At 41.2% G+C, this 26,822-nt stretch overlaps 1 protein-coding gene and 1 long non-coding RNA gene across 2 annotated transcripts in view; one reads left to right on the top strand and one right to left on the bottom strand.

Moving 5' to 3' along the window:
- Nucleotides 1–26,822, top strand: part of LOC112987615 (uncharacterized) — a 701,714-nt gene that overhangs the window by 129,928 nt on the left and 544,964 nt on the right. Inside the window, exon 2 of the long non-coding RNA XR_010391477.1 lies at nucleotides 9,382–9,475. This is a non-coding gene — a long non-coding RNA (uncharacterized LOC112987615). The remainder of the gene's footprint in view (nucleotides 1–9,381; nucleotides 9,476–26,822) is intronic.
- Nucleotides 19,487–25,684, bottom strand: DYNLRB2 (dynein light chain roadblock-type 2). The gene is made up of 4 exons (XM_064519739.1): nucleotides 25,549–25,684; nucleotides 25,381–25,456; nucleotides 21,600–21,767; nucleotides 19,487–19,803 (listed from the first exon to the last, which is right to left on the bottom strand). Exons 1-4 carry the CDS (start codon nucleotides 25,549–25,551, stop codon nucleotides 19,760–19,762), a joined length of 291 nt encoding a protein of 96 aa, XP_064375809.1. The 5' UTR covers nucleotides 25,552–25,684; the 3' UTR covers nucleotides 19,487–19,759.

Raw genomic sequence — 26,822 nt, 5'->3', positions numbered from 1 at the left:
AGTCAATTGTTGTAATATTCAATGAATGTAGTGTGAGGCATTTTTTTTAAGAAAGTTTAAGGAATTAATAAATAACAGTTAGATTTACCAGTCTGTGGTTATTTCCAGTTGTGAAAAATCAATAAATTGCATAGTTAGATAAATGCTGGTTATTTCTGGAATTACAATTTGTCACAATTCAAAATCAGATTAGGGTCAATTTACACTAAGTCTGCTTTGAAACTATTACATAACTGAGCCGGAGTAGGTCACTATGTCCTGCTCTGCACACCAAAAGCTCCCCGACTCAGTGTCTCTAAATAAAGATCAAGCTAAACCAGACAAGCAGCTTGAGTCTAATTTTGGGAAGATCATTTTGTGCTACCTGCTGCAAATAATTACAGTGGAGTCCAGGCAGGAAAGGGGCACGGTGTCGCCTGGTACGCGCCGTGCATACGGAGTGAAAAAGATGATCTTTTTGCATTAATGTCAGCATTAATAAATAACCCTCCATTGCTCTTAGGAAACTCCAGGACTAAAATATGAGCTATAGGAGGGGATGAGGTTTGGTTTTTTTTATTTACCCATCCACATAGCTATCGTATCTTGTGCTGCCGCGCACGAAGACAAGACGGCATGGCAGCGTGCATTTGCGAGATGCTGTTGCCCTAGTTACCGGCCTCGTACCAGGGTTAAGGTTGGTGGTGTGGGCTCCCTCCTTAAGCCGAGCTCGGGTTGCTCGGAGGGAGAAGGCTTTAGTGCTGGTGGAGCCCGTCTTCGCTGTGGGGAGCCGGGCCATGACGATGCACCGGGGAGTATTTCTGCTGCGCGGCTGTCACCGCTCGCCCGGGGACGGTGACGGGAACTGCTCCAAGGGGAAGGGTGGTGGCGGGGTGTGGGCTCCAGCAGCCCTCGGGGGCATGACCGGTGCTGCCGACCGGCGGAGGAGGGGTTTTGTTACAGGCCCCTTCCCTACAGCTCGGATAGGATTGCTTCGTGACATGCCCCGTGTGGCCCAGAAGGGTTTCGCTTCGGTTGTGGTAGGAGAAGAAGGCTGTGGGTAGCCGGCACGTGTAGATGTGCTCACCCTGCTTCGTGGGGCCTGCGGGCTGCGGAGAAGGAGGAATTGAGGAGTCAGGAGCAGCTCGGGAGAAACCTGTAGCCCTGCTCAGGCACCCGCTATGCTGGCATTAACTCTTCCTTTTTCGATACAAAGCTCCCTGCGGTGCACAAAGATGCTCCTTGCGTGCCACCCAAACTCTCCAGTGGTCCAAGGCATCAAAGTGCCTTGATGAGGCCGAACATCTGGTCCTCATCTTGGATGAGGTGCTTCTCTGCCCAGGTCCCCTAGCGGCCCGACCTGCTGGGCTTTCTCGAGCACATGTGTCGCCCCGATTGCGTCCGCTTCATCACGAAGTACACTGCTACGTGTTGCTTCCTTTAAAGCTTGGCAGAGGGGAACAGGCTGTTGGAGCATTTGGGTGCCTCCTCTGCCTGTGGAAGTTTAAACTTGCCGGTCTCACTTTCCCCCGGCGTTATAACCTGTAAGCTGTATCATGTATTGGGTACTGGAATTAAATTGAGAAAGTAAATGCTAGGCAAACTCTGGGGACAAATGGCTTTATTAGAGGAAGGCACTGAAGAGGTGGAGACCGTTACTGCCCTGCTGGTTGGTCTTCCCAGGCCTCTCCCTTGGTACGAGGGAGCCGTTGTGTATCCCTACCCAAAGGCATTAGCACTCGTGGAGCAGAAATCACATCCAAAGCCAAACATGTGGGAGATGCAGGTCTTCAGCTGGGGCACGTGTAGCTGGAAGAATCCACTGATATTTCCTCAGCTTATGAGAGGGCCTTTTTAATTTGTTCTGGAGACATTAATTTTCCTTAGCCACTGTTACTGGTTTTCGGTCATCTATTATCGAGGGGGCACGGTTTGGGATATTTGTATGCTATCATGAGAGAGATTTCATACTTCTTTGTGCCAGGATAGTGCCAGGAACATGTCTCCTGCAGATAAGACCCTCTGCGCTTGATAACAGTTAGTTGGAGACACATAAATCACCGACATAGTTGTTTTTTTACAGTATCTTTTCCATATGCTGGTTTTAACTGTGAGAGCTGGTGTGTTTGCAAGGAGCAGGTTGCACACTCCGGGCCGCGTGCGCGGGAAGGCAGACCCCCGGGCCGTGCTCTTTGCGCGCCGTGGTCGCCTCGCTTCAGCTCTCTCCTGTAATGTATTCTTCGAGTTTACACGTCAAGATGAGGTTTCTTCTAACTGCCAATCACACGAACTCGACGCAGAGTCTGATAATTAACTTGTGTTCTGCTTCATACATCAGCCGCCACCGCAATCAATAGCGGGGCTGGAACCGGAGTTTTAGCTGGCTGCTTTGCAAATGATGCTTGAGGCAGAATCAGAGCAGCGTGGCTGTTACACAGCTGTACTCACTCCAGCCGCCCCGGCCGCGCTCTGACAGCCTGCTTTTGTAGATGAAGGGGCTGATTTGCAGGGGGTATAAATCATCACAGCTCGATTGACTTCAATGGAGGATCTTTCTCTTTCTTCCCCCATATGTTCTTGCGAGAGTTTGCACCCTTCTCCCTCCGCTCCGTTGTCTCCCTGCAAGAGGCCGGAGGCGCGTGGCCCCTTCCGTGCTGGCCTTGTGCGCTGAAACAGGGCGAGCGTGCAAATACTTCGGATAATCCCATTTGGACATACAAATTACAGTCGCTCCGTTTTAGATCCGTTATGCAGTTAATTAGCTGTGTGCATTCCCGGCAACTGGGCTCATAACAGCACGACATTTCTTAAGATGTACTCTGCAAATCAATACCCAACACTTCCCTGGCAGAGCGAGAAGCAGCAGTGCCCAGGCTGGCGGAGCTGGAGGAGCTGAGCACCACGGTGGATGTGGAGATGAGAGTTGGTGCACGGGAGCGAAAGGGATGAATTTGGCCCAATATGATTTACTTTGCATATTCCTAAACGCACTTTCCAGGCATTTCCTATCAAGATGATTTATAGTTGTTGCGGAGGGTGTCTAGGCTAATCCCCAATGAGAACTTTCTTAAGCTCCTGACGAATTTGAATCTGCAGCCACATATCGTGTCAGGAGCATGAGGCATCTCTCTAGCATGCTGTAGAAATACAAGTGACAGTGACTGTAGGTGACCAGAACTGAATCAGTGTAAACATAAAACATGCTGGATTTTCTCTTAATAATGTCAGAAAATGAAATGTTTCCTGTTTTAATTATTAAAAGGAAACGTAATTGTGGACCAATATTTTCTTACCACTAACTGCAATTTTCTTTCCTAATGATGTTAATAGGCTATCAGATAATGGAGTGGACAAGAGAAAGGGATGCTACAAAGCCAAGACTTTGCAAGATGTAATACTTTAAATGAGACAATAATAGAAGTAGCACTTCTCTAAGACTACATTAAAACTTGGCCATTGAGTAACACTAATAATGGGAGACTATCTCTGTATTTATTTTGATTGCTTTGATTTTGAATTCTTGGAAAATAGCTGGATAGCATACTGTTCACTGCAGATCAAATCTGTGGTCCTTTTAGTCCTCTGAAGTAGATGCTCACAACCCACCAACTGTAAATAGTCTCCCTGGACTCTCTTAAACAGCAAGAATCAAGCAGATGAAAATCTACACACTTGAAGGTTGAATGAATGGGCAATATTAAGCCACTGCTTGAATTGTAGTGCTACTGCAGGCCAATGGAGAAGTGAAATCTGCAGTTATTGTCTGCTTAACTGGGTCTTGCTGAAAGCCTGCAGCAGGACGGGAGCCTCAGGAGAAGCTGAGCAGCCTGCAAAAATTGCAATTTTATACTTTTTAATATGACTACAGTGTTGTGGACACACAAACAACATCTGGCAAATGGTGCGGGAGCAGTTACGTGAATAGCAGCATATTCTGTGTTCTGTACTTAATAAAGTGTTAAGAAAATATCTGGGCAGATCAGTATTTTTTTTTGTAATAGGACTCATTCTAAGTTTTACCTAAGGTCTTTTGAATGTATGCGTAATGGTGCTTTGGATCTTCTGCTGCAAAAGGCATGAATTCCTGACTTGATGTATAAGGGATGATTCTTTCAACCGTAACAGCACTGGAAATGTTGGGGCTTATTTTGGGAAGCTTCCCACTCCATGTGAAGAAGTGCATCAGTTACACTACTTATCTGGATGACATGTTGATCCCACCAAAGTCAGTGGTCTATATATGAGACAATAGTCTATATTCAGAACTGTGTCAAGATATCTTGGCCTCCTTTTTGCCTGGGGAATCTATGTTTTCCACTACTACTTTTCTTCTATCCTGGTGCTTTTCAGGCTCCTGTTCCACCTCCTTCCCTTCCATCCTCTTTCTGGTCAGGAGAAATAGAAGACATTAACAAATTGCTTATATGGGATGGTTGTTTAGTGCTGCACTTATCTATGGCTCTGTCAAAATTTATTTCTGAGGCCTTGGCTTCGGGGGATTATGGTAACAAGAACCTTCCTTTCTAAGATGCTGCTCTGAACAGATGTTGTATTGAACCAGAGCAGGACGGGTTGTTTGCAGTCAAATCCATTGGAGAGATTCATCAGCATTTTAATTGTAGTAATTCTGAGACATATGTCTAAAAAATTCTGGTTCTTAAAGATCACCAAGGAGCAAAAGGTCTCATTTAGAAACATTTGATCTCACTTATCCTGCCGTAATTCCAGAGTAATTTCAATGGTTTCGGTGGTGGAGGACGGGTTTATACTGGAGCATCTGCTACCAGATTCTGGCTCATCAAATGCATAAACTGCTGCAATATTGGGACGTTGTCTGCATAAACAAAGAGTCTTTGAAAGATCCACATCTGGAATGCACCTGCTTTTGCCAAGTTGGCTAAATCTCTTTCCTAGGGATTTCACACTGGCATTTCAGCCGACAGTTTCTCTCTACTTTGGTCACTTAGTTTTCTGCCTCATGCATGAGGAGACGGGATTCAATCATTTCAGTTCAGCTCTTTTCGTTTCAGTTCAGAAAATTACCTCCCAAAGCGGTTGTCCTTGCACGCAGAGGGCGGTGGGGCTGTTCCTGTGCCGCTCTGCCGCCCGTGTCTGCGCTCCGTCCCTTCCAGGCACGCGCTGCTTTGCTCCTTCTGCCTGTCCCCGGAGCAGGAGGGTCTCGGCTCCGGGTGGGAGCCTGAGGAGCACAGCTGCCCGTCAGCGATGAGCCTTCACGGTACCAGCTCTTACGCTAGACCAGCTCAGACCTACGTTTACATGAGAAGGCCTGGGTGATTTGTAAGTGTGGTAATAGCATACACACGCGAATGACTAGATCTATGTTATGTTTTTGACCAAGTCTCAAGCTGTGAATGCCCAGCACATGAATTTTAAATATTGGCAACTGGCAGCTCCCAAATAACTGCAGATCAAGAGCTATCTGTAGGAGGTATTTGGCAAATAATTTTAAGTAATGAATCCAGCTAAGATGATCATGCACTACTTGCAGACAACATTCACAGACAAGTGTGTCTGTTATGAATTATTCAGCCAATTCTATTCAGAATTATAGGGGTTTTTGAGAACTATAATTAATGATCCATAAGAGGAAGTACGAAACACACTAACAAAGGTCTATTTTGTGCTAGTACTTCTGAAGGATTAAAATGAAATGCAGACAGTTTGGAAACCACAGACCTTGTTTTAGAATTGTTGTCTGCTCTGTTTACTGACAGTGACTTTATGCTGCTTGTTTACAGCAATTTGCTTAGTTACAGCATAAGTTGCACATTATTATCTTCTCAATATGATGCTAAGCTGACATCTGTCAAGTTTAAAAGTCATGATAGGTGCTATTAGTCATCGAGATGATCCAAAGGCATAATGACTGGTATGACAACAAAACTGTGTTTTTTGTGTGTGTGTGGTTTTTTCAGTCCTGAGAATTTCTAGACAGAGTTTCGGGTGGGCACTACCTCCTGAGTGAGATGGTTTTTGTGTTTAAAGGGTAGCGAGAGCAGAAGCCGGGGAGAAGCGGACAGCTGGTGGTCATGGAAACCGTTATCAGAATAATATCAATTAACCAAGCAAAATACATTGTTTGTTTGTGTACCTTCTGGATCGTTCACTGCAACAGACTGGTAAGTTTAAAGCTATTTGCATCAGAAACTTCACTTCTTGTGAGTTTGTAAAGCAGCAGTTTCAAGCCATGTCAAGCTGGAATTGCCTTGCAAGTCCTCAGCTTTAATGCTAATTAATATGCCTGTAAGTTCCTTTTCACTTTTTTACAAGATAAAAATTCTGTGGTGTTTCAAATGCTTTTTATTTTAATTGAAGTAAAAAGCTAGTAGTAAAAAGCCTCTTTTCAAGCTGTTAAGGCCTGAGGCAGCTCCTCCTGAAGTCAGTGCCTGAATTTGCTTTGACTTCAATGAGAAGACGGTCAGTTGCTCATCCTCCAGCGAGCTTGGTGGCTTTGATAATTTAGGGGGAAGAGGAAGCCCCATCAGTTGCATTTTGAAGCATGGTGTCTTTCCGCAGTCTTTGGAAGTCGGGACAGCCCCCCACATCACGCCTGGCTTTGCCTAATGCACGTGGTATGTGCAGAGCTCCGTAATCACTTGGATGGGTTTCGCCAAACCGCTCCCATCGGTGCCTTCGCTTCGTGGTGAGTTTGCAGATTCAGGAGGCTACACCGTCAGAGGCAGTTCCCCTTCCTGCAGAACGAGCCATGCACAAGAGTTGTTTCGTTACTGGGCAGCAATGGTTTTGTTTTTCAGATCTGTGTAACAGGAATTTATTGAAAAGGATTTAGTTGATATACTGAAACTTACCGCTTCTATTTTTACTGTGTCTTCCTGCATGAGCTTTTTTTTTTTTATCTTTTCCTTTTTCTCCCATTCTGCTATCTGGCCAAAGCTGTGAACAGCCAAAGCCAAATGCTCTAAAAAAAGACAGAGAGGAAAATCTTAAGGAAATGCACTGAAATGAAGTAACAAGAAAAAGTGAATGTATTAATGAGGACAGAGCAATTCTTGAGAGGAACCGGTCGAGTTAACAGGGCGGAAGGGAAGTGGACAACCCAGCTAGTGTCTGAGAAGAGCAGAATGACAGGCCGGGAGATACAGCCACAAGCCTGGAAGGGGTAGAAAGAGAAGTCGTGGGCATTTTAGCTTGCAACACTGATTGCTGGTTTAAGGATTCAGATACCTGGGAAGATGGAAACAAGCCCTGCAACAGCAGCCTGTATTTTTGTGTGAAGGCTCCTGGGACTGCCCCACTCCATCGTCTAAACATTGTTAAATCAGTCCTGCACAGTCTAGAACTGAGAATAATGGCTTTAAAATGATTTTCACTGAATTTATATATGGTGTGTTCTTTGTGCCTTTGTTCATTATATGTGTAAAATATCAGCCAAAAATAATTTGCAGCAATTATTTCCAGTGACAGGTCGATGTGAATGCTCCCAAGAAGAGGATGACTATGTGAAAATAATTATACATGAACATCCAGCTGAGAGCTCTCGAGCTGTTGAGAAAGGGTAGTATGTAAGCAGTTTTGTAACAGGAGTGATAACACATGCACCTGCCTACTAACGCAATAGAAAAGTTTTAAGACATCCAACTGGGCTGAGTTGCAGATGCAAAATTAAACCCATGAATATTTTTGCCCATAAAATTGCGGGTTCAGAATTTGGTCAGGCTTTCAAAATCTCAGAGAAAAATACCAAAACTGCTTCAAATACTTGGGCTTCAAAGGCATGTGGGCATTTCTGAGAGCTGTGCTTCTGGCTCATGCCGTATCTTCCGGACAGTGCGGGGTTGAGCCAGCATTATCGTGTATTTCTGCGCTGTGTGCAACATGTTTTTCAGCTTTGTTAAAATTGCTAGTGCTGCTAAACAAAGATGTATAATGAGATAACCTATCCCTGCAGACCAAGGAAGCAAGAGAAGAACTAAGGGTCTAAAGAGTTACCCCTCTTCTGGGGTAACTTAAGGAGTAGCCAGCTATGTTGGGACGTGTTTTTGAACTCAGTTTATGCTCTGAGTATACTGGTTTTATACTGTAGTCATGGGAACTCTGATTCTTCAAGGACTGACTATGTGTAATGAATAATATATTACGAGGCTATTCACTAAGATTTCTTGTGTGCTGTAATATTAACAATTTCCCACATGTGCGATTCATACTTATCCTTTTGTATATTTAAGGATAGCATAAGTAGATGATGCAAACACACATACTCTGATGTAGTATCTGTTATAATTATTTCCAGAGCATGTGGAATACAAGCCATAAAATACCTTCTAATCTAGTAACATTATTAATAAAATAAAATAGTGCTATTCATTACCCACATGGAGAATTTAAAAATAAGCTCCACATTTAAATGACAGATTCCATAATTGCAGTGCATAAAAGTGTTTTGAGAGGCCAACAGCGGTGTGTACTAAAAATGGCCAGGTTGTATATTGTGCTGTGCTTGGAGGAGACGGTGTAATAAGCTTTGAACGGTAGACAGGCTCTGAAATAGCGTGTAGCACATCGCTAGCTGCCAGCAGCTGTGGTCTCCGTTTCTTGCGCAAATTTTCAGATCTTGGCATGCCCGAATATTAATTTCTGATCAAGATAATGTAGTGCACAGCCCTTAAGTTTAATATGCAGGAGTAATTGTTTCTGCAGCAGATGAATGAATCCCCAGCTAATTGGTTAAGTGGGTGTGCAAGTGGGCAAGGTTGATTCGGTACGTGGTTCGGTGTTGAGTGACTGGTTCTTGGCTGGTTAACTTCAAATCCAGACTTTATAGTATTGACTCATGGGAAGGGTCTGTTCACCAAATATTCAGTTGTGCTCGAGGGCTGAACTGACGTGGGAACTGGACAAGATCCCAGACAAGTGACTTTTGCAAGTCTGAGGGTCAGAAGGTACAATGGGTGGAGGTGGGTGAAATGAGTTTTCCCAGTTCAGAGTAGGGCAGTACTGTACCTAACTACTTCTCAGTGCTTTACACATGTGGTGGAAGAATTCATTCTTTTTTTAATTTATCACTACATTATCTGCACTGTGCCCTGAGCGTGACGTGCCAGCACAGGAGATCTTTTCAGACTGACACCTTTTTTGATAATAGAATAATGGGAAGTTATTGTGAAGAAGTGTGATAACTTGGAGAAATAGTTTTTTGCAGTATTATGTTGGGCTTCTCCTCTTAAAATTTTAGAGGCAGGTTTTATGCCCTTTGTAGATCTCCATGCTTCAGGTAACAGCATATAAACATGCATTTCTTCTTCTGAATGTGGGATGATTCTGAAGTGTATTGGGCTTTTTAAGAAAGTCTTTTGAATATTGATTATTAGGTGGGATACAGCTCTTGAATGACTAACATTGTATTGCCTCTTCTTCATACAGGCATTATTCAAACAGCTCATGGAGGTGGACTGCTCAAACGTGGAACTCCTGCACGAATGAGATCCTCCTTTGTCCTGCAGAAGCTTTCATGAAGGTAGGACTTTCATTTACATACTCCAGATGAAAGGCTCTGCAAAATTGCCTCTGGGAGAATAGTAGGCTTTTTTGTTTGCTTTGTTCGATTGGATACTATTTACATGGGACAGAGGCCATAGCTAATCAAGACTTATATAAAACACTATTTCCACAGCTTGTATCGGCCAAAGTTTCTCATGCTGTCATTGCATATGCTCGTAGTTCTTCATTTAGATACAGTGCTACCAGTCACACCTCATTCAAGCCATGATAGATAGAAATTTCCTGCTGTTGCTGTGATAGCAGGGAACATTTTCCTATAAATCTTGTGGCGTTCTTTGAAGATTAACAATGTGATTATACCAACAAGTGGGTTTTCAAGTGGGTCTCTGAAGAACAGAAAGGGATTGCATATGTAAGACAACAAGTTTGCATACTTAATATTTATCTTTGGGCATTGCAGACGTGCTCTCAGTGTTGTCACGTGTGTATAGACATTGTCACCCATTTATGAAAAACAAAATCGGTTTGACATAGATAGGTAATACCCTTGCAAATATTGCACTGCTGGTTCAAAAATGTGACTACAACCATGCAGTTATACTCCCTTGCTTAAACATCTCCTTAGTAGGAGAGCAACGTCAGGCATTTTCTCACACTGCTGAGAAATCCTGCCATGGGGAAATCATTCATAGTTCAGGTGAGACCAATTACTTCATTGCAGAGATGAATCAGGACTGCAGAAATGGTGGGGAGTGGAGGCTAGGAAGATGCTTTCTGCTGAAAGTTGAATGCAATCGGATTATAAGGGGAAGAGGAAGGAATGGCTGTTATGTGTTTTTATTACGGGATTTAGGTTGTTGCAATGTACGGTTTGGGAGCAAAAAGAAGAAAAGTGACTTTAAAAGGCCTTTGGGATGCAGCGTGTTTTATTGCTAGTGGATGTGAAGCTAGCCAATTTATAGAGCAGCAGCATTTTCCGGCTTGTTTCGTGAGCTCAAGGACGCGATGCACAGGAATGGTCGTTCGGTTGGCTGCCATCTAACGGCCAGACACGAAAGCAAACCAGCTCGGCGTGCAGCCTGTGGTCTGTGCATCGCTGGGGATCCTTGCGCTAAATAGGCATAAAAGGTGAAAAGAAATGCAAGCCTTTGCTCAAAGGTTGGTGTGTGTTACACCGGGGTATATGCTGCCATTGGAAAATGGTAGGATTCCCCAATAGAAAACTGCTGCAAACTAGAAAAGAATTCCCATCTTTGCCTGGCAATATATTGCTTTTAAATGTTGTATATTTTAAAGCAAATATCAATCTCTATATGAATGAAAATTCGTAATTTCAGGTGTTGGAAGTTTTCCCTTGTCTACTTATTGAGCAAGTGAATATCACTGTTCATCCTTTTCTCCGGTCCCCCCCGCCCCCGGCATCCTCCTCCTCCGTCCGCCTCATTCTTTTATTATAATATGCAATATATCAAATCTCTCCCGGATGGGGGAACGTTAACACACACCTCTGCCTTTTCCTTGCGAGCAGACCACGATGCCATCTGCAATAACTGACACCCATTCCCCAGCATGGAGAAAGTGCTTTGGGTAAATCTCGGCTAGAATAACAAAGAATAGATGGGGAGATGTTCCAGTTTAATATCCGCTCCATCTTTCTTATCTATATTAGAAACGTCTGTCACTAAGGGTGTCTGAGTAGAGCTGAAATTATGAAGCACCTTCCAGATTCCTTTATCTCCTGGAGCGACATTAATACTCTTAAGTAGTAAAGGACACTGGATGGAGGAAAGAGCATGGCTTGGTCATGCTGGTCTGTTTGCCTAGGAAATATGGCTTTTAATTTCATAACGTTGTTTGAAATGCTTTCTTCTGCGCTAAGAAAATATCCACTTTCGTTATTCTTTGTGAAACAGAATCTGAAGATAGCCGACTTGCTCACAAAAGCCTCAATTTGAATATGCTAATGTTAATTTAAGCATTCACTTGCCAAATTTTCATGTAAAGACTTCTTGTATTGTGCAGATTTAATATTTGTACATCCATTATTCGCCATGCTTATCTGAGTCACAGGCTCTGAGTAAATATTGGCTACAAGTGTGATCTGCTGCAGAAGCTGAAACCGACACCTCTCCAGACTGGAACTCCTGATCCTAGATATGGAGCTCCTTTTCCCTTTAGCTTTCTTGAGAAATTCAGGGGAACCTACTTCCACACCCAAAAGGCTTATGAATTTGTTTTGATTGATACTTCTAATCTAAATATTACAGATTATAGCAATTTCTCTATGACAGGAGGCTGAAGTAATGGTGTGCATGAATAAATTCCTCTCTCCTTGTAGCTCTGCTTGTTTTGAATGCAAATGGTGCAGCTAGGCATAACCTCCTTGAACAGGCAATGGTGATCAATGGAACGCTTTAAAATAAGTTTCTGAGTAAGAAGACTGACAATAGGAAAAATTTCATGCCTTATCTTTTAGAATATTGGCAGTGGAGGGAAAATAAGTGAAAAACTGAACTACTTTTATGAAATGCTGAAAAGAAGATCTGATTTCTGTAAAAATGTGTTTTCTGATGTTCCAACCCAAAGCAGAGGGTGAAATGCATTATTTTAAGTGAGATGTTGTGGATGTGAAATACGTTAAAACCCAGTAAAATAACCCAATTTTGCAAGAACAAACTTATCTGTTGGCTACCTTCAGTAGTGGTGACTTTGTTGAGCTTAAAATGTGTGAAATATGGTAAGTATGCAGTATATCCATCATTTCTAGTCTTTTCAATAGGCCAGTAGCTTCCTCGCTGCTCTTTCTAAGAACAATGACCTATTTCATACCCTATCTTTACAATGAATCCATAGATAAGTGGTAATGTATTGTACTAGTGCATTAGCAGGGGCACCTGCACAGAGAGAACAGAGGAAATGGATACTGCTGGTAGCCAAGGTCAAGTTTCCCTGGTCTTCTGAATGGATTGCAGTGGTGTAAACAGGTAGAGATGGTCTGTGGTTCCTCTGTTTCGCTAAAGGAAAGGAATACGCTTGATTGAAAATGCAGTGGTATTGTGAGGATACTGAATTTTCTTCCCTATAACTTTCTGTTTTGCGGTTTGCTGAATCTTGTATTTTTGAAATTCTTCCAAAATGGGACACACAAGGGGAAAGCAAAGCTTGTGTGAATGCAGAATAATTTCATTTGAGTCAGGGAAGTCATTCTCTTGAAAAACTAGTAGAAAGAAGAAACCTGGTCCTGCAGATTGTCCCCTTAGACAAGGACTGTGTGTTGTTATGTGCGCTGGACAATGGCAAGTATATCGTGAATGTCCTGGAATAATGTATTGTGGAAGACCCCACAGACTATTCTACCATGAAAATTAATCTGGCATCATAAAGGATAGAGATTTGTCAGTGTCATGAGTCTCTTCTTATTCTGGATTATGATTTAGCTGTATATTCCCTTCAACAAAATGTTACAGCAAAGAAAATCTTTGCCTAACCAGGAAACTTCTCACTTTTCTGTGTGAGAGCACTCGCATGGGAAATGAGCACTTTTCTATGTTTTGCTCTCTTGCTGCCTTAGAGGAGGTGAGAGCATTTCCAGTTTCTTCAACACGATTCAGCTGCATGTGCTGGACATCACGTTGGTGGCCAACATAGCTCCAGAAAACTGTGCCTACAGCCATGATTTTTGGTGGACAATTAAGTAATTCTGGTGGGGGGCACTATTTTATAAATCACTGGGGATTATTAGTAAACTGGAAAGAAATGGGTAGCTTTTCCCAAGTGGCAGTAAGAATTCTTTACGAAGACAGTACTGCTCCATTCCTAATTTAAGTATTTCGTCATTATGTATTATCTCTATTCGACTACCCTGTTCTGGGTTCTAGCCTGAACTAGACAGTGAAATACTGCAAGACACTCGCAGCTCAGGACTCTCATAGAGGCTGACCAGGAGATTTCCAGCAGATTTTTGCCAAAGATTGTGTTTAAGAACTTTGTTCAACACGAAGGTTGGATGGCAGTTGCTGTGGGTTAGTGGGCACCAAGCACTGCTTCGGTGACCAAGACGCTTAGGTAGCCTTCAGCAGAGTTCACAACAGGTTTGGCAAGCACTGATTTGTCTGACAAATGCATACGCCACTTGGGACAAGGCAGCGGAGGGATAGTTTGCTGGCTCCAGAAGTTGAAAAGTCACTGCAGTTGAATGGTGCTGGTGAACGTATCCCATCGAGTCAGATTTTGCAGTCATCTTCATTGATTTAACTTTGGCGTTTATATACGTAAACACCCAAGAAGGCTGAATCTCTGCTGCTCCTTATCTGATAACAACTACTCCAGTACAATGTTCTTCTCTGTGTTCCTGTTCTGCTTTGAAAATGCAAAGTGCTATTAAGTGCTACTTTTAACGATGAGCCATATCACAGCTAACTTTCTTAGCCTGAACTTCTGTCTAGCTATTTTTGCGGATATTCTCTGTGCTATTTTGCTCTTTATGATCATGGCATTTAAACAATGCTTCCTAAACCTATTGCCAGCTGACAACTAACACTGACTTCTATGCATCTTCAGGGAAGAATGATCTAGTGTAGCGGTCTTCTTGCTCAGTATCTTTAGCAACAAAGCTGTGAAAGCGTGTCTAGATTTCTTTTTGACCCAACTGCTATGGACCCAAGATGGTGGTATCTTTTGAATAATATTTTAACTACTTTAGATTGAAACAATTTCACTGAAATTGATGGTTCAGAGCCAGGGTAACTGAAAGGGTAATCAAGCCAAAGGCTGACTTATTTATTTTTGAAGAGGAGAAAGAATAATCCATACTACAGCACGACCCAAAACATTAAGCTCAGCTGAGAGCCCCAGCCTGTCCAAAGTAGGATGGGTGGAATTGCAACCCATGCCCTCTTGTTATGCATTCAGTTTAAAAAATGTAGGCTTAAATCAGTGTTGTTTTAAAAATTAAAGTGTGCCCTGTTCAATGCAACAATTAAAAATTCCTCAGAAAGAACTTCTCAGTGCTTTATTATTTAAAGATAATGTCACCCTGCACTTGCAGAGACAACCAAAACCTACATGTGTTTAGACTAGCTGATTTTCTGCATGGCTGCAACCCAAAGGAGAACTCAGATTTTCCCCCTCAGATTGTCCACAATGCTCAAGAAATCAGCTGCAATGTCCCTGTGGCTTCAACTTTCCTGCTAGTCTCTGCAGGTGTCTTTTTTTTTTTTTTTCTTAACTGGAATCTGCTTCCAGTCCCACTGTGTCCCCAAATGTGAATGTTCTGAAATTCAGAGAAATTCAAATCTATGCTATGATCTAAATAGATATACCATGTACCTCTGCTGTTACGCCTAATTAACTTAGGACATTCTAGGCTTTCTCTCCAAGCATCAGTCTTCCTTTCTCCCATGGATACTGTGAAGTCCCACAGTGAGCCTTGTTGTTATGACCTAATTTTTCTACAAATGGAGAGATTTAATTTGTTCAGGTGCCAGGCGAAGGGAACACAAACTTGGAATTCTCCTGGCTTCTCCGATTTAACTGCCTGAGACTTGAAAAATCAATAGGGGAATTATCTTGCTGTCTCTAGGTAGTAACTTAATAACTAGAACATAATTAAAAGGGTGACATCGGTTTATTTAGGACCACTGTGGCTTTTTCTGTGGGCCCGCTCCAGAACCTGCCTCATACTGAGCTGAGACAGTGGAACTGGGACTGGTTGCTCTGTTAGGGAAAGCCTGTGTTTACTAGAAGTGCTGCTATCACTGTTTTTATTTCAAAAGTAATTGAATAACTCTTTGAAATAGTATATATTCCCAATCACACTTTCAGATACGACTGTGACATTTTATTAAGCTGACCTTTTCAGGATCACTATCATTAATCCTCATGATCAAAACAGTTTCTTCACAGAACCCAGTGTGCTCCCACTCCTCTAATGAAGTTGACAGTTGTATATAGATGTGTACATCATATATATATATAGAAATACTACTGTATGTGAAATGCTATTTTGTGTTCTTGTGTCATCTGTAAACCTGAGGAATGTCTCACTGAAATTACATTGGCAAGTACTATTAAATATGACAAATTACATGGTCTGAAAATTCATTCAATGGCAGTAAGAGAATTTCATATTTAACATTTTAACATGCTTCCTAGATTAATTGTGAACATCCTAAATGCTGTTAATGAACATGGTCCACTTCAGATCATCTTGACTTAATATTTAATACCAGTTTCCTCGCCACTATGCTTCCTTCTAAAAACCTGTCATAACAATGTGCTTACTAGACTTGACAAGATACAAACACACAAATTCCTGCAAATCTGTACAGCTGACAAATTAATAAGCAGGTCAGAATCTTAAAAATGTTTTGTGACTCACTTTCATTATATCCCATAGTTATATTCAAACAATACATGTACTAACATTAGACCACAGAGCTACATACATCTCAAAGAGCTGAGCTGAAAGCGTAACTGAAAAATACACAAGTTGACACTTCCATATGCATTGTGCGAAGTAGATTAAATGATAATCACATGTCTAGAGAACAAGTAACTTCACAGAAGGCTAGATTACCAAATGCACTGAATGTGCATTAAATGAAATATTTAAAAACCCATTTTAATGTGAGATGAGCAAAATTTAGGAGAATGAACTGCCGTGAATGAAATGTTAAAATAAATCAGAGAGCTGGCAAAGGCTGCTGCCCCATGAGGAACTACGCATTTTGCAAAATTGCATGCTGAGGAAAATCCGAGGTACTTTACTTTTGAAAGTGGGAGGCTGATTCTATGAAAACTTTCTATTTTAGTTTATTTTGAGCACCCCAAGCACCCAATGCTGACAATCTTTTCCTTGGCTGATGGCCTCACTAGCATGTTACAACTCAATCCCAAGCGGCCTCTCACTGAACAGCAGCCATTCTGACATACTAAACATTCACTTGACAAAATGATTATCCATGAAATTAATCCCTTAATATGACTTTTTTCTTACCCCTCAGCCTTCCTCTCACCCCCCAGTTAATTGTATCAATATTCTAAATCTTACAGGACTAGTAAAATCTCTGCTGGTCTCACATAAATGACAGCTTGAGTGATCTTATGTAACATACTCGTGGTGCTCGAGTAACTTAAAAATTGCTTCCCTATATTTTGTCTCCACTGCTCATTTGCCCATCTTTGTTCAGATTAATGTGCTGACTAGGGTTTTCTGTTAGGATTGCTAAGGACTTAACTATTTTTGTTTCCATTTCCTACTGCAAAACTTAAGTGGAAAGTTTACACATGTATTGAATTTGTTTCTGCTAATACAAAGTAGGAACAAATTATCAGGAAATGAAACAGTACTTCAATTTATGCTCTCTAGTGAAGATGTTGCTAAAATTGTATATCACAAAGCTTTCAAGGAACCCTGGTTAGACTGTCTTGGTCAGAAAATCTGGCAGAAACATAGCTCAGCCCATGTGTTTGCATAGCATTTGTTACTACCTACATAATTATAAATGGGACCAAACTTTGCCCTGTTATCTGCATCTATGCCTCTCAGAGGAACAGTGAAAGAAAGTAATTTGTGAGCAGTACTTGACCCTTTGAGAACTACATGCATCTGCTTAAGGCCATTTTTCCACATAAAACATTTTTCAGGAAAATGATTTAGCATGTGTTTAATTTTAATGACTTGGCTTAAGTGTCTTTTTGAGTGCTTTATCAAGCTACAGCAATCAGCTGCTTAATAAATATTGGATTAAAGTCTGTAAAGGGAACACATGTATCAGAGACAAATGAAAGAACATTGCCAGATACTAAGCTTTTTGGGGGCGTTTGGGCTGAAGGACAGCTGTCACTGATGTTTGAAACTGTAACACCAATGTTTTTGACAGTAAAAAAAGTTTGACAGGGATTGCGATTCTGGAAGTTTGCTAGTTAGATAGTGAAACCCTCCACAGAATTTAATGCTGTTAGAGGAAAACTACTGAGAGAAAAAGAAGAAGAGAAAAAAGCTTATTAGCCACAAACACACATTAATACCCCAAACTACTACTGAATTCAAACTAGGATGGGCTGAAGTGATAATCTGGGCTTTGAATTGGCAAGCATTTGACATCCCCAAATACCATGCTATATGCTCTTTTGGTAGAATAAAGATTCACTGATATTTAGCAGTAATTAAGTTGGATTTCTTAAATTATGACAGAAACACAAAAGGTAACAAATGCAAAGCTTAGCTTTTTGCAATATTGACATATGTCAGTATATCAGTTCATTACAAATAACTTGATGGTTCTCCAGTGCACAATTTAAATAAAACCTCTAGCAGTGAGGAAATCCTTCCTGCTGAGCACTGAATACAGTCAGTGCCTCCAATAACTGTCCCCTTGATTTACATATTCTTCCAATTTTGAATAGATTACTATGCTTCATTTCCATCAAACTGGGCCTCTGTGCCTTTGGGTTCACTTCCTCTCAATATGCAACAGCACTGAATCTTCCCCCGGTCCCACTGCCTGCTTCCTGGTTGTCCAATCCGTCCGCTAACCTGGGATACCACAAAGCTCAGATACTGACAGCTCCCAACCCTCTCACATTTATCAGTGAAATAGGCCTTTCCAAAGCTCTTCAGTAAAGTCAGAGCAAACATGCATAGACTGGGAAAAATACCAGCATGTTTTGATGATTCTCCGTCGCTTAGGGTTTGTGCGATACGTAACAAAGCCCTAATAGAATACTGTTGACTCCACATCCACCGAGACAGTCAGTGATTTAGCAGTTTCATAACCTCAACCACAATTCACATTATATACTACAGAGATCCCCGAGCAGTATTCAGATTTTCAACTTTCATCCTCGTAGCCAGGCTTAATGCCATCTTACATTTTAAATTGTTTTTTCTTCCTTCCTATAAAATATCTAGACAAAAAATTCTTGTGATCAACTGAATCTAAACAACCCCAAATTTGACAGTTTAAATAATTAGTTGATAAAATATATATATAATCTACATAACCCACAATGGTTTGGTTAAAACAGTTTTTTGTGTAGGTGTCTAGTTTTGAAAGTAAATGCAACACAAACAGCCATAGTTCACATCACGTTGAAACAAACCCCTCAGTGTTTAATATAAGTATGACTGGGCAATATTTCAAGCACAGGCTCAGCACAAACTTCCCTTCCTTTCACAGTGCTTCAGGATATACTCAAAAGCAAAGTTTAGCTCAAGTTTCAGATCCTAAGGGAGAAAGCTTGTATCCATGCTACCCCCACGAGACGCCTACAGAACAGGCAACCGGTGCGGGATCCGGTTCAGTCCTGCCCTTGCAGAGCCATGAGGACAGACTGGGAACAAGAATCATCTTAGGACACCGACATCACACATCTTCAGAACAGAACAGATTTGTAGGTAGCTTAATCCCTTTTAACAGTGCATCTATTTTAAAGACAACCAGCAATAGGCATCCTGTATCCAGTGCTACTGGATATGTGGGCTTGATTTGGGGAGCATTCTGAGCTTTAACCCATCCTTTGCCTCATGTCATTAGAGAACAGAACTTATGTATTGATCTAAAGGCTTAAATAGTTACCAGTGCTCCAGTTTATTCAGGGCACAGTCACCAGTGCTCCAGTTTATTCAGGGCACAGTCTACCATTACCAACAAACTAATAGTTTTACACTGGAGTGCCGGCTCAACTTTGTCTGCTTGAACTTCTCACTACTAGCCGGTAAATAATAAGTGAAGCTATTGTTTTAATCAGTAGAAATTAGAAAACAGAAGAGTTTCTTTCATTTTAAGATCTTAGAAAACTCAAGACACAGAAGTTAAAGACAGGGCAAAATCCAGTGTATTATTACATGAACTATATTGTTTACATTCCTATTCTTTAGTCAATGTAACTGTGATTATTGTAGTTCATAAAGACATTTATATACATATATACACATATATGATCTATGACTTCCCATGAGGTATGATTTCTCCACCAGCATAAAGTCAGAAATTTAAAGAGAATGACAAGAATAGCTTGAATATCCTTTTAAAAGGAGTTTTAAGCATTTTGCTTTATTATTGCTCTTCTGAGTACCAAGATAAACATACAATATTTTAATATGTGCATTATGTTTTGCTCAAGCAGAAATTGATATAGCTACAACTGAAAATTTTAATTTAGCAACATTTCAGTCATGACAGTTACACATTATGAAAATTACTCAGTGGTATGTTTGATATTAAATAGCAGTAAAGAATATTAGTTTAAAAAGTAAAGCTACTTCGCTGTCTCTAAAAATATTGCTGTAGTAGGACTACTCGCAGGGGTTCTGAATAACGATCAGGAGATACTCCTTATCTGCAAAATATAAGAAGTTTTAGTTAAAATATTTTATCTATTTTCCTGATATTCTTATCTATTCCTCTGTAATCAAAATTATATTTATGAAACATAAATTAAAAAGCAACTGCATTCATAAAAACTTGATTTAAAAATTTAAGCACTACTTCTACAAAAATCTGAAATTTCAGATGAAAATCTACATCAATATTTAACTATAAAATACTAACTCTATTTTAGTAAGCAGCAAATTTGCTCTCAAGTAGCTATGAAGATACTTAAACAAGCAAGTTTAAAGAGAAGCCACAAGATAAGCACCTGGAAGTTAGCCCTTGTTACAATAATAAACTTTTGACAGCTGCAGCCACTTCTGCAGGTGCAGAGAACTTCTTTCAGTTCGCTACCTAGTTTATTCAAAGTTGAAAGCCCCATTTAGGGATGAAAACAGCAGGAAAGATTTGAATAGACATTTACTATGAAGAAATTCTAAGCATGCAAGACTTCGCCTACTAATTCTAAAAGCTTGAGGAACAGTTTCGGAAACAATTAAGATGTATAGCTATTTAACAGTAACTATTTTAAATGAAAGATTTCTTTAAAGTATCCAATGAAGTCAGCGATACATCTGCTTTAAAAAGTTAAGTTGCTCTGCTCTGTTGCTACTTTGCACTTTCATCCAAAAGAAAGGTTGTATAAATCACAGGATAAAAATTCATTTGCCACCTTTTATTACTGTAAAAGGCAATCAAGCTTTTGAACAACTGATCTCCCTGTTAGCAAAAAAGCATCACATTCTACACCATTTATTTGAAGGTCAACATGCTTTAATGGTTACTAGTCAAAGAGAGCCAGCCTCTCTCTAAACAATAACTGAAGGGCAAATGCAAAGTAAGAATAAGTGCATCAGTTTAAATCAATGAGCAAGACACCTTATTTAAAAGATGTATCCTATTTATACTCCAAGATACATAGCTGACTAAAATTTTAATCTTACTATTAGCTGATTTTACCCATATTGGTTTTATACCAGCATTATAAATAATTCCAGTGAGGTGAGGTAATGCATATCTAGTGCACTCACTCTACTTTAAGTTTGCCTATGAAATCAGCATCAGAGGACAACCTCAGGGAAGGGGATCTACTAATGGCACTCACGACTGCAGCAGGTTCAGCACCAAATTCCTCCCCCGTGGCGATGCTGGGGATATCCCTGGCGCCTGCTTTGTTCTGCACACCTTCATCTGGTATTTGTCAAAATCCTGAATACCTTTACCCTCTGTCAGCTAGTGCACACATCAGGATCTCAGCCCCATCTAATCACTTCCACTTGGCCTGATTCACCTTGTACTATTTATTCCTTGACCACAGTTTATCTGGCTTTGTTATCTATTTTAGTTAGAGAAACAACTATAACAAATCTAACACATTTGTATTTAACGTGAGTGAAACAGGCTGCTATATTCTCCTGGTTGTTATAAGGATATATCACAGTCACTATGTTGGTGATAATACCGCATATTGATCTGTAACACATCCCACCTATGGCTAGAAGTCACAATAACATACAGTATCAGATGAAAACCAATTTTTAGAAACAAAAGCTATCTCCTGCATCTGTTCAGAGCTAAAATTGATCTGCTGCCTTTAAAACTGTACATATTTGATACTTTTAAATATTTTAAATTATTATTATTAAATTGATAATTTTAAATATTCATTTCTCAAATGCATTTTCTTACACTAGCGTTGCTTAGGAAGAACTAAAAGAAACTTCAAGAACATACAATTCTATGATTATTTAATAGAAAGATTACCTGGAGCTACCATGATTTCATGTTTCTTTGATCTGATCCTAAGAAAGGTTAGATCATTCTGAGGATCAATATCTCTCACTGTGCTCCTAGCTTTCATGGTGAGCTGATGAAGAAGACCTGCATACTGGACTGTTGTAGAGTTATCAAGAGTTGTTCTGATTGGAATTCCTGCAAATAAATAATATTCTAACTCATAACTCACTCAAACTGCATATTATTCATATACAGCAAATCATAAAAAACAAAGATTTCATCTTTCTCATAGCAGAAAGGATTTATATTGATTTCAGGTATCTACATGTGTTTTAAGGTATGATTTTTTATTAATCAGTGGCAATTAACATTAAGAAACTTATGAAACTTTCGAAAGAGCCTAATTGCTGTTTAAGGCTCTTAAATATCTATCAAACTGTTCTTTAGTACCTTACCAGTTTTTGTGCTTCAGTCAGTGTAAACATTGTAACTGAGTTTGCATCTTGGCTACAAGAATCTAAACCACACTTCAACCAACTGCAGCATTTGGTATGTTCAGTGATAAAAATTATGTATTGCCAGTGAAATACCAAGAGCAATCACAGGGTAGAAGTGGTGTGCTTGCATCTGGCAAGCAAACCACTCCTGGAAGACTCCCTTACAGTTAGGATGCAAAATACTGACAATCAGTAGTACCTACTATATTGATCCAAACTATTAAAAATATGACCACATAAATCAAGATTAATTTTGGATAATTTCATGAATCATTGTTTAGCAATACTTTGTCAAATCGTGCTTTTGATATCAGTAGGCTACCAGGTGGAACTAAACACAGAGGTCACGGTAATCATGCAAGTGTAAAATTGCTTGGCTTTAATAAGCTTGTTTCACTTATTAAAAAATTTCCCTGTAACTTACTAACAAATAGATTAAAAGTTGGCAAGGCAATATTCTCTTTACATACATTTATACTGCATCTTCCATATGGACAGGAATATAAAAATAGCATAATATGATTTAACAAGTTGAAGAGCTTGATTTATGAAAGAATTAACATGCCAAAATACTGAATGTCAGTTAAACAACTGGAGGCAAAAGAACAAAAGAAATGATAGAACTACATTAGACTTAGGCTATTCCATAATTTTTCTAGGACAGCATTATTTGATTCACTTGAAATCAGTGTTAACATGTGAGAAATAAACCTGCATTGGTAGAGAACCATAACAGGATGACCCAGTACATACTTTTTGTGTCTAATGTTTATTACACAGATGGAACTGAGGATTTAATGGAAACAAACAGGTGTTCCCAAGCACTACATTAGCACAAAAATATCTATATAATCACAACATTAAAATGGTAAGTCACTTAAAAGCAGCCATGAAACCATGTCAAGTTTATATGACCTTCTATCTAAATGATCACCTCAACCAGCCTAGCACTTTTAATGAAATATGTCATCCTCTAGGGTCTAATAATAATCTGAAAATATGTTGATACAAGTTAATCCTTAGATAAAAAGCAAGCTATTCTTCCTTAAGGACAAATTCTCTTTGCCTCTGCCCCCCCAAATTAGAGAAAGGCAAATAAATCCTTCATTAGAACTGCTGTAGTGTGATCCTTCACAACTGTGAAAGACATCAGCAGTTTAGGAGATTTCCAACTTGAACAACATACTTAACACATAGCGTTACAATGAATAAATTAACTTTGAGCATTCTGTTTCAAGTGACTGGCAATGCTTGTACCAGGAACTTTTAAATTACTATTTTTCCTGTACACAGGCCTGTATCTGTACTAGTAAAAAAATGACTATTTTACTGAAGAACAGAGGATTTGGTCTTTCTACAGAACCTGTGGAGCCTAAAAAAAAATTTACTGTTGCACTATCAGTTCAAATTATTCTACTGTGGCTCATTTAAGTTGTACATTTATTTTAAATACTTCAGCATAGAGAAATCAACATTTTTTAATTTGTATAGAAAAATTTGAAATGATGAGATAGGCCAGTGGTAAGTATGGACATTTGCAGATGTTACAAAACCATGCAACTACACACCTGCTTCAAGATTTAGTTTGTAGGATCTAAACTTCTTGGTACCTTGAATATATTCTCACATAGTATGGTCTGTTGTGTTCACATCTGGAATTTGGAATTGTAACATTTCCAAATGAGAAATTAACCCCAAATTCCTTTGCTGCTTTTCCAGTCAGTTTCAGTCTGGCCACGTGTTCTGCAGGTTTGTGAGGAAGAAGTTTGAACAGGACATGACTTTTTGCCTTGCTGTGAACAGTCTAATGTGCAGGAAAGGAACAGGCAGGAGCGTACCACATCCTTTGTGCAAGAAAAGTGAGAAGGAATCCATAAAAAAGCCTTTTTTAAAAAACTTGCTATCATCATGGAGACTGCAGATCTACATGTGAGCTTTCCCTCACTAGACAGCAGAAATACCATAGGTAAAGACGAGCACACCTGAGTGGGAAAGCATACCTGACCAGGATCATGCCAAAAAGCAAAGCATAATGCTCCGAGGAACTGAACACACAAAAATGCATTTTTTTTATTAACTAGTGTTTTTGATTTATTTTAGAAGAAATGTATTTGCAAACTCAACAAGGATTGTGTCTTCTGAGTAGTTGGTTTTGTTCAGTTTTGGTCTGCAAATTAACCAGGCTATAAATGCTCATTGGATCAAGTCGCATTCTATTGATTTAAACAGAACACAGAAACAGCTAAAAACAATAACTGTTCTAATACCAAACTGTATTTCAGCTTAGTAAACAGCCATACATAGAAATGAGCATGTGCAGGCACAAAGCTGGTTTTCGTTTACTGTTTGTCAGGCTACACACTTCTCTTGCCCTGCATCATCCATTCTGTGAACAAAGACATGTTTTATTTAACATGTCCAGGCATGCAAATCAAATTGTCTAGATCTTCCGAAGACTAAAAACCACTCAGGCTTCCTTCTTAGCATTCTTTCCTCAGGCTGGTGAGCTGCTACTGGGGGAATAGCTTTTTTTTTTTTTTTTGATTGTAAAAGTGAAGGAGATCAACTAAATTTTAATACAGGCAAGGTATTGTGGAGTGAGTTGTCTTACCTTATTTGCAACAGAATGGTTAAAACAACACTAAATTTAGAAGCTTAGCTTCTCAAAACTGACTTTTGTGACCAGATCCACGTTTGGTTTGCAGTCCTCAAGGTCGGGTCACAGCCAAAGCTGGCCTGACATGACACTCGCTCTGCAGGGTGCTATGACAACGCACCGTAACACTCTTTAACCCGCTTCTGAGTTTAGCGCAGCCAAGGAGCTGCTCCCAAAGCAGGAGGCCAGCTGTGTTTAGTGAGAGGTTTTCTCCCAATGTCTTTGTCACCTTTCCTGACTTTTCAGAGGAAAAGAGGGAGGATGAAGTGCTAGTGAGTTTTCTTGTACACATGAAGAATCTGGAATCCAAAAAATAACCGTAACAGCAGCAGCTTAGTGCCACGTGCGTTCTCCCTTTCTGTAACCTACCAGGAGATGTTCAAGATCTGGTTCTGAAAAATAGAGTTTAATTTAGTTAATTAAGTGGAGTAAGTAACGACACATTGTAAATCCCTAAATTAACTGAAAATTATGATACTTTCCGTTATTTCTTCAGCGAGGACTTGCATCAAAGCTCTTGACCTTCCTGCTTTCCATTACCTTGGATTAAGAGCACCTCGTAGGGCTCTGAGAGGTGCCGTGCCCCCAAGGCCTTCAGGCGCACCGCCACCCCGCAGCCTCGCGCCTCGGCGGCACCCGCCTGCGAGGACTTTACCTTCCGCGTTCACAACGATAGTGCCGACGACCCCCTTGTGGGCCTGGATCCTCTTGAGGGTTTCCTCCACTTCAGCCTAGAGGGAGACACGACGCCGCACCAGTCCCGCCGCCGCGCCCCGCGCCCGCCCCCGCCCCGCTCCCCCGGCCCGCGCCGCGGCGCCATTACCATGCCGGCGCCGCCGCCTCTTTCCCGCCCGCCCTGGCTGCCGCCGTTGCCACGGCGCGGGGCGGAAGTGACGCGGCGGCGCGGGCAGGGCCGCCCGGGCGCTGCCCTGAGGGAGGGCGGGAGCGCGGGACCCGCCCGCCGGGTCCTTCCCGCCTCCTCGGGGGTGGCCGCGGACAGCGGGGCTGGGCCGGGCCGGGCCGGGCCGGCGTGGCGTGGTGGGGCGCGGCGAGGAGCCGAGCCCGCTGCCCAGTGCTGGGGCTGCCCGGAGGCAGGTGCCCAGGCCGGTGCTCAGGGGCGCCCTCGAGGCGCGGGCCGAGGCGGGGGGAGGTGGGAGGGAGGCCCAGGTGAGGCTGCTCAGGGCACTTAAGGCCTATTAGCACATCCAGGGCCCTTATTGAGGTGCTCAGGGCGGTGGGGTCAGTCCTGTGGTGGAGGCTGGTGGCTGAGTAGCTGGTAGGTGCTTGTGTGGGGACTGGAGAGCAAGAGGAGAGGCAAGCTGAAGTCTGCTTGCTTTTTGGAAGGTGAATAATTTATTTATTTTAAGTTGAGGTTGCTTCTGATTCTAAAGTCTAATAATATCACTTAGTTGCTGTCACCAGAAATAAGTGGTTTCTTTTCTTGTTGTATGTAAGTGGTCCCTTGTCTGCTCCCTTATTCCTGCGGGTTTCCTGTACAGTCTGTTCTGTGGAGCTGCCCCAGGCTGCCTGCGCCTTGGCACCTGCCTCTGTAGAAGGTGCTTGGTGCTGCTGTAGCTCACCACGCGCTTCAGGCTGGTGCAGGCTGCTTGTGCAGTGTGGCTGGGTCATCCATGTGGCCTCATCCTCTGCTAATAGCAGAGGCACAGATCATGTGTGATGAAATCTTTGAGGAGCCATCTACTTTCCTGTGTCTCTCATAGTAAATGGTATTGACAGTATGTAGAAATGATTTTTGTATGCTGGTAAGGGGGAATTTAGTCAGGCTCGGTCTTCTATATTGTATATGAAGCCTCTGGAGTCCTCACTGTTGGAGTTTTTTAGCTGCTGTGCTCTGAAGAGTTAACTATATATAGTCATTTACAAAGTCTTCTGTTATCTGAAGACCCCATCCCCTTTTCTTAAAACAGTAAGACTTCAAGAATAAATTAACAAGTTAATTATTCACCTGCAGCTCTTTAAGGCCTCAGTTGTGTCTGAAAATTGCAATGATGTATCTGCAGACTGACAGGGACCAATGTAAATCAGAATTATTGGAGCTGCTGTCTGTTCAGCTAGGGATATAACTGACTTTAAAAT

The sequence above is a fragment of the Dromaius novaehollandiae genome, chromosome 13 (genome assembly GCF_036370855.1).
Source record: "Dromaius novaehollandiae isolate bDroNov1 chromosome 13, bDroNov1.hap1, whole genome shotgun sequence".
Lineage (NCBI taxonomy): Eukaryota > Metazoa > Chordata > Aves > Casuariiformes > Dromaiidae > Dromaius > Dromaius novaehollandiae.
This window is presented reverse-complemented; position numbering and strand designations above follow the sequence as displayed.

Bases quoted from the DNA above. Each gene is read 5' to 3' on its own strand.
- DYNLRB2 (XM_064519739.1), bottom strand. The intron at 21,768-25,380 runs GTAAAGTCCTCG...ATTTATTTGCAG, and splicing joins TATCGTTGTGAACGCGGAAG to GAATTCCAATCAGAACAACT. The intron at 19,804-21,599 runs GTAATCTTTCTA...TATATTTTGCAG, and splicing joins TGAAATCATGGTAGCTCCAG to ATAAGGAGTATCTCCTGATC.